The sequence below is a fragment of the Vigna unguiculata genome, chromosome 6 (assembly GCF_037176805.1).
Source record: "Vigna unguiculata cultivar grain cowpea cultivar isolate G323 ecotype 2 chromosome 6, ASM3717680v1, whole genome shotgun sequence".
Taxonomy (NCBI): Eukaryota; Viridiplantae; Streptophyta; class Magnoliopsida; order Fabales; family Fabaceae; genus Vigna; species Vigna unguiculata.
This window is the reverse complement of record NC_140797.1, coordinates 41776783-41784785: the sequence shown is the minus strand read 5'-3', so window position 1 is coordinate 41784785 and position 8003 is coordinate 41776783. Positions and strand designations below refer to the sequence as shown.

The window sequence follows — 8003 nt, the reverse complement described above, 5'->3', positions numbered from 1 at the left end:
TAATACTCTTCTGAATAGGCTGACCAGTCACAGACTGAGAACAACGTCACTCATGGTCAAATTTCTTTCATATAATTCAATTTTTTTTTTCAATTATTATATATAAATTGGTTATTAGATTTTATAGTAATTATCTCTAAAATTATGTTACTACTAATAATTAATAAGTGAAAGCATTGCGTAATATTGAATTTATTTATGTTTCACTTTATTTTAACATCATAACAATAAATTCTACACATCAACTGTTCATAAGTTTATTCGGAGATAGAGGTAATTTATGTCTGTCAATCGTATACTTTTCTTGTCGTTTATTTCCTCCATCAAACAATGGGAAGCATCTTTCTCTTTCCAATAAAAATTGATAAAATCTTTTTCTCTTTGCACTATTTCTTTCTTTCTTTTGCAGTTCTATTTTCTTTTGAAAACCAAATAGAATGTTAGAGTGACAGACAAGAGTCCCGCAAAAAAGTAACTTTTTCACCTCTAAAGTAAAAGATACCATCATATATCCAAATTCTTCCCGAGTAATACGGGGTTAAAATATTAGATCAGAAAAATAGCTTTTTGTTAGACTTTGGAAGTTGAAACCAAGGCACACTTTTGCTTTAGAAGCAAGCAAAACACCATGATGACCATCGTGGTTTGTGAAGGAAGATAAAGAGAAAACATGCTACCCCGATGATAATAATATCAAAATCACCCCAATCAAGTATAAAGCATCAAACCAAGGCAACTATGAAAAGAGAAGAAAGAATTAACCAGATTAACTAGAACGTTTATATTGCAATAAAAAACCATACACGGGGCATAAAGTAAGGCTTACATTAGTACATTGGTCTGTGATAGTACCATATGGTAATTAAGTACTGAATATATAAATTAGTACATAAAATATGCTTCGTTCGTCATACAAAAGACCAACTCATAAACATGAAGGCTAGGCAGTGATTAGAATCATCGTCATTCAGGACTTTCCATGCAATGGCCTGCTCATAAGACACTGGCCGATTCATACTTGATACACATATCCCAGCTGGTAGATAAGCAAAACCCTGAAATGAAACAAAGAAAAGAAGAGAATGTTTCATAACTTATAATAGAGCAAAAACTAACAAAAAAAATGCAGTTCACATTTTAGGTACCTGTTGCATTATCTTGGAGAACTCAGAGCAAAGAATCTTCCTGCCAGATTCATCAAGAACTTTATCAAGCATTATGTCTTGAAGTGCGACTAGAGTAGTTTCAAGCATGTCTAACCCGGCTTGATTAGCAAAGGTGAATACCGGAGATGCCTGCGATGATTTTAGAAGTACACTGCTCAATGGAAATATTATTGGACAAAAGGATTGCACATTCTTCCAAAACATGGCATATTATATTATATTATTAACAACAAAGTCCTCTGACAACTATTCCATTTTTCAAATTCCAATAAAAAGAAATTAAAGAAGCAATGCAAGTGATTACATTTGTTTTCACAGAACAGCACATGATTGCATCGGAATGGTGCCAAAGTTGCTTCAAGATTGCATCACCTGCAGTGGACTCAGCTCTAAAAAGCTCTGTGCCAGTGTGGATCCTTAAAGGAAACACAATATACTGTCAGACTAAACAGAACAAGATCTGGTGGGCAAGTCGTGCAAAACTTTAAAAAAACAAACAAACTCACGTTCAAACAGAATTCAACTTTCAATAACCAACAAGTGATACAGATTATAATAGTAATCAATATCCATAGATCTATGGATAACACGTTTCAAAGGGAACTTCTATAACAACAAAAATCAAACATGTAAAAAGCAAAATTCTAGACTAAAATAATGCAGTCCAAAGTTAGAAGAAAAACCTGTAGCTTCGACTGATCCATCGTGCTAAGGTAAGGGCCTCAGGGGAACCAGGAAGTGACTTTGGCCCCAGTTGAGTACTAAGCCTTGAAGGAGCAATTGCCATGGCAACTCTCTGAACAGATCCAACAACACTACGCACATACTGGCGAGCCATTGCAGCAACATTGTCCCGCGTATGATTTTCAAAGGTAAATTGGAAAGCAATAGTAAGGACCGACCGAAGGTTGTAGCCATTCAAATCAGCTTCACCGGCCGGCCGAGCATTAGCGGATCCTACTTCCATTGTTGATGCCAAATCCAACGTTCGAGTTGCAGCTGGACCATCCTGGATGCATGAGAATCAGATGCAAAAAATTTAGTAACTTGACACTATATGTATTGAAATCTGAATGTTAGTGCCAGTTCAAGCAAAGCCTAGATAATTTTCAACATCTTGTTAACATTTGCATAATAAAAAAGAATTAAGATACATCACAACAGGTTTATGTCTGCTAATTCGGTTACTACCATAATTACAAGCAAATTATTTGTAAGAAGTTTCATAACCAAGAGCTAAGAGCTAGTAATAAAACCATACAAGTTGCAAAAAAATGTCACTCAACTGATTTAGGATCTAATGGAATGACACGAAAACCAGATGGCAGTAACAGAGCATCATCTGCAAAAGACTCGTCAATAGGAGCAAACACAAGTTGAGCACATGCTCCAATTGCATTTTCATCAACTCCACTGCATAGCTGCAACATCAGCAGTTGCAAAGCAAAAGGGTCATTAAATGTTGTGCATGAACACTTAAGCTTAGTTAATTAAAATATGCAAACAAAAAACTACAAACGCATTACCTGCAATAGATACATATCACGTGCCAACGTGACATCCTCAGGAGAAAATGCATGACCCTCTATACGAACCACCTCCAGGAACTGCACCATTGCGGCATTCCACAATTTAGTATAGAATATAAAATATAGAGTACAAAAGAATGAGAGTTATCTCTTAGTTGAGAAGATAAATACCTCTTCATGCTCAATAGTATGAGCAAGAGGTAAAATGACCTGGCTGCTGGGGAAGCCACCAGGTCTTGCACAGGGAACTGCATAGGGACTAGCTTTAAGGCATGCAGCAGAGTATGCATCAACCCCGTAATCAGCCCATTCCGATCGATGCTCTCTCAAAAAACGAACAAGCAAAGCAGGTGGAACATTCTGTATGAACCATTGTTCATGAGGAGATTATAATCAACATTTAGAAAATGCTTGGAAAATTAGGAGAAAAAGGAGTTGTGCATATAGCTGTTTGCTTCTAAAGTACCTGCAGAAGCATTGATGCCTTGGCACACAAGACCCCACCTCCAAATGCTGGGAACATGGAAGCATTATAATTGGACCCCAAAAATTTGTTAGGAGAAGAGTTTATAGCTATAGTCACATCTTCCACCCCGTCAGTACCCATTAGCGACCATCCATCATCAACAAACCCATTCACCGCATCATTAAATCCCCTGAACAATAATGTTAAATCAAATCTTATTGAGTAGAAACAGAAACATGATTGAAATTAAGCAAGAATATGAAAAATACTATTCAATAAACTGCTACCACCCAGCAAATTATTCAAAATGCATAGTACACTAGTTCTACATAACAAGGAGATTCAAGCCTTACCTGCAAAGTCTCTGACTAAATGTTCTCAATACAGCAGGCTGGCGTCCCCCACCATATTGAATTTCTCCACTCGATTCCTGTGCTATCTGTCGAATATGTTGCAAGGCCTGCAAAGTATAATTTTTTTAAAGTCTAATAGTGATTTTTTGTAAGTTATAAAGCCTAATTCATCGAACAAGACATTAATCTTACAGCAATGGTCAATTTCTGAGCCAAGATTTTTGATGATTCATACAGGGGCCTCAGAACTTCAGGGACACTCCATACCTGTAACAAACAATAATGGTAAAATACTGCGTAGAGGATCAGAGATTATAAAGTGATTTGACTTATAGATGGTTTACTTACATCTAAATCAATATGATCAACTATGTGAATAATGGACCCACCACCCTCACACGGTCTAATCAGATAACCACTGGGAAGCATTTCAGCTCTAATAAAGGTTGTTGAAGGAGGCCCTGTGGGACCACCAGTTGAGGATGTCAATGATCTCTCGCATATCTGCAATCCAGCATTATAATTTCAATAAGCCAAATTTGTTCTAAAATCCCATGAGGAAGAAGAAACAATCATTTTACATTCTGCGACAACGCCTTCAAAATGCTTCAAATATTTCAGAACAGAACCAACAAAAAAGTCCGAACTTCAACAAAAAAATACAAGTATTGTCCAATGGAAGATAGATCGTGTTTAGTAGACTCAGTGCCAATACGTTTTCTCCCCTTCTCTTCAAGATAGAGGATACAGGGACCAGCTCAAGAAATGACTATTTTCAGCACAAGAACAATAAACAGCCATTTTGACGGGGACAAATGTTTGTTAAGAAAAACCACAGCACACTATATCCTTTTCCATACCACAAGACTTCCATCTTCCAAGCTTGTCGTGTATCTCAGTGTCCAAAAGTCCCGCGCTGCTGCCAATGTTGTGGGCGCATATGTCTGGCAAAAAAAAATCAAATTTCAAGAAAAAAAAAACAATAAAATAATCATTAAATCATTCCAAGTGCAGAAAACGTCCACCAGACCTGCATGTACATGAGCTCTATGGTGCCCCCATTCCCTGTGGGAACTATACTTAATACTTCCACGCATCGGCAGTCACGATACCATGACTGTCGATCTTTAAGAATCTCAGCTACCTGACAAACAACAGTCACAACTACTGTTCAGAAAAATACAGACCATTTGTTCCACAATGAGGAAGCAAATGAACATGAGCGATACAACAACACACCTTAGTGGGTTCAAGACTCACAAGGCCGCAGGCTCGTGCTGCCACACCACTACAGTTGCGGGAAACAGCGACGATTCCAATCGAATCCGGACCAGGCTACACAATACAAATCACCAACGAATAATTACACAGAAAAAACATTGACATAAATTAGCAAATTTTACATGTTTTTCAACTACATAGTAATAATTGTTGCTTTGAAGCAGACATTAGGAAACAAGTACTAATGTTTGTTAAAAGGAATATACCTTCATCCCAATCATCTGGACCCAGTCGACAGCAGTTCCAGTAGCCTTGGAAAGGAACTCTGCCAGGGTCTCCTCAGCTATGGCGAGAAGACTGAAACAATAAGGAGTACCCATGTTAGTACCATGAAAACATTGAAACGAACAAGTACCCAAATACTAAGAAGTGGTTCATAGTTTGTTACATACCCAGCTGGGTTGTTGGCATCCCTATTGGGATGCTGAGGTGTTGGGTTTTGCTGTTGATTCTGACCACTCATTACCACAGACTCACAGCTATTGTCTGTGGTGGTGCCAGCAGAGGCCTGTTCAAACCAAAGCATGGTTCATCCATTAACATTAAGAAATAAGTAAAGCACGGGAGAAAAATGAAGAGGAGAGGGATGGGTCCTCACAGTCTGTATCTGTTGCTTCATATATCCATTCTCGTAAACCAGATGAGAAACCTGCTTCTGCAAACGGTCATTCTCTTCCATTAACAGTTTGTTCATCGCAGACAGCTTTCTGTTCACTGTCTGCAGTCGAGAGGCTTCCTTCCTCTGCTTCTCACGACACCTACACACCAAATTCACCAATGTCTTGTAAGAACAAATAAAAACAAAGAAACTACTTTTCTTCACTGGGACAAGAAAGAAAAAAGTGGTGAAGGTGATGGCTTTTTGCAAGAGATAATAAGAAACAGAAGACTTTGACATTTGGGTTATTTGAAAAGGGTCACCTTCTATTCTGAAACCAAACTTTGATTTGTTTGGGTTCAATATTGGAAAGGATAGGGCACTCTCTGATGAGTTGCTGCCTCCGCAAAGAACTTGGTTTGGGACATTCAGCATAGACCCTCTCCAAAGCCTCAACCTGCTCAGGTGTGTACCTAACATACTTGCTTGAATCCATCTGGTTGTTGGCCGAGTCCTTGTGCAAAGAAAGTGCCATCTCGCACTATCACACCCAAAAGCACACTGCTTTCTCTGATATACACACGCTAACACTAAAGTAGTCTTTGAGACTGAAGGAAAAAAAGAAATGGGAATGGAGTGAGTGAGTGAGTGAGTGAGAAAGAAAGAAACTAGTTTGGCTCTTCTTCTTCACTGCTCTTGTTGGTGTTAGTCTCGGGCAGGCTCTCTTCTCCAAGAGAGCCTCCACTCTCCTTCATTAGATGCTGCTCAGTTCCTCAAATTCCAACTCTGGATAGAACCTCAAGAGGCGCTACAGTAGTCTCTATCCCACACACACCCCAATCTCGAGAATATGAGAGCAAGAAAGAGAAAGAGATGGAACAAGAACTGAGGAAGAAAGAATGTGTTGTGTGTTTTTATGTGTTGTCTCTGTAATAATATAATAGTAATATTATTGTTGTGGTGTATTATTATATTGTAGCATAGCATAAAATAAATGTGATACGTAGTGCAATAGTGGGTGTAAGAATGTGGCTGAAAAAAGCAAAGAGAAGGAAGGAAACAACCAATGGGCAATTAAAGGGACTTTAATTTGTTACTGAGCCATATTTTTTATTTGTTTTCCTTTTTTGGTTGCTCCTGCAGTACCAAACTGGTTTGCTCTTTACTCCTGGTCACTGTGTGATGCTAAGACTAAAAGCAAATAAATGAAAAAAAAGAGAGATATAAATGAGAGGACAGCACAAGCGCATAAGAGATACGATTTTTTGACGACTCAGTTTCCCTGTTATTTGTAAACCCTTTGTCTTTCTCTCTCCTTGTGCAGAAAAAAGATACTATATTGCAGGCACGCAGGCACACCAATAGCGAACCTTCTCTCTCTTCATGAAGGCATGTTTCAAAACGAAGGGTGATGATGATGATGTTATATGGTATGCATGCATGTACATGTGATGATGCAGATGATATGGATGAGGAGAGAGAGAGAGAGAGGGTAGTACTAGTACAGTGTACGTACGTAAAGAGGGTGAAGAAAGGTAGAGAGAGTAGACAAAAAAGACGGACAAATATTTGGCATCACATTTGGTTGCAGGGTGAAAATGTTAGCAGGATCCCATAAAATTGGCTTCACTTTGATTTTCCTTTTACTTCTTTTCTCTATTATTTGTACTTCATAAATTCTACATATTGTCGCACAAAGTCTCCTACTTTTTTTCTTTTTATTTTTATTTTTTACTTACACAATGTGAATACAATACTTTTATCAATAAACTTAATAATAATAATAATGGAAACTATAATTTTCAATAATTTATTTCCGTACTTTGAACGGAACACCTCGTCTATCTCATTTAAAAATACTTCAAATGTTGTTTTTTTAATTTTAATTATATAAAAAATAAAATAATAACAAATATTAAAAGTGATAGATAAAATTGAAATAAATAAAATTAAATTAAGTGTGATAAAAATATATATATTCAAATGTAAAATATATCATGAAAAATAATTAAATGAACTAAAAAGATTGAGTAGCGAATAGGTTATAAGCTAAAAGCTTCTGAATAAAATAATTTAAAATATTATTAACCAAATAATTTTATAGTGGTCAAAATAATTTATATATCAGTAAAATAAATTATCAAATAATTTTTTGGTCTTAGAAAATTTCTTAATAATATATTAGACGGTGTTTTGTATTGAGCTATAACTATTTTTACGTTATAAACTATCCACGACCAAACTTTAATGCTACAATATTATTTGCTACCAAAGAAAAGTTTAGGAAATTACGATACAGGTCTTACCGATTGCAATAAAAAAATAAATTATTCAAGAAACTACATGCATAAACTAAACGTGTGTTTGGAAAAATTAATCGACACTTTTCAAAACTTAACAGAAGATGTAACTTTTTTCAAATAATTGAAGTCAAAAATGTTGAAAGAAAATGGACAATATGTTCATAATACTTAATGTGTTGTTGGTCCTCTCTAACTACTCATTTCTTAATTTAACCCGATGAATAAACTATGTTTTTTAATGTAGAAACCCAAAAATGATTTATCTGAAAATTAAAGATTAAAAACGGAATTAAGCTTAAAAATAATC

The 8003-nt window shown here is 36.3% G+C and overlaps 1 protein-coding gene across 1 annotated transcript; it reads right to left on the bottom strand.

Annotated features, from left to right (window-relative positions):
* Positions 1–757: 757 nt before the first annotated feature.
* Positions 758–6315, bottom strand: LOC114188701 (homeobox-leucine zipper protein ATHB-14-like). The gene is made up of 18 exons (XM_028077301.2): positions 5717–6315; positions 5394–5553; positions 5188–5303; positions 5002–5092; positions 4754–4849; positions 4545–4658; positions 4375–4458; positions 3863–4018; positions 3707–3781; positions 3515–3621; positions 3162–3351; positions 2867–3055; positions 2693–2773; positions 2453–2587; positions 1850–2175; positions 1471–1582; positions 1146–1295; positions 758–1055 (listed from the first exon to the last, which is right to left on the bottom strand). Exons 1-18 carry the CDS (start codon positions 5926–5928, stop codon positions 909–911), a joined length of 2541 nt encoding a protein of 846 aa, XP_027933102.1. The 5' UTR covers positions 5929–6315; the 3' UTR covers positions 758–908.
* Positions 6316–8003: the final 1688 nt, after the last annotated feature.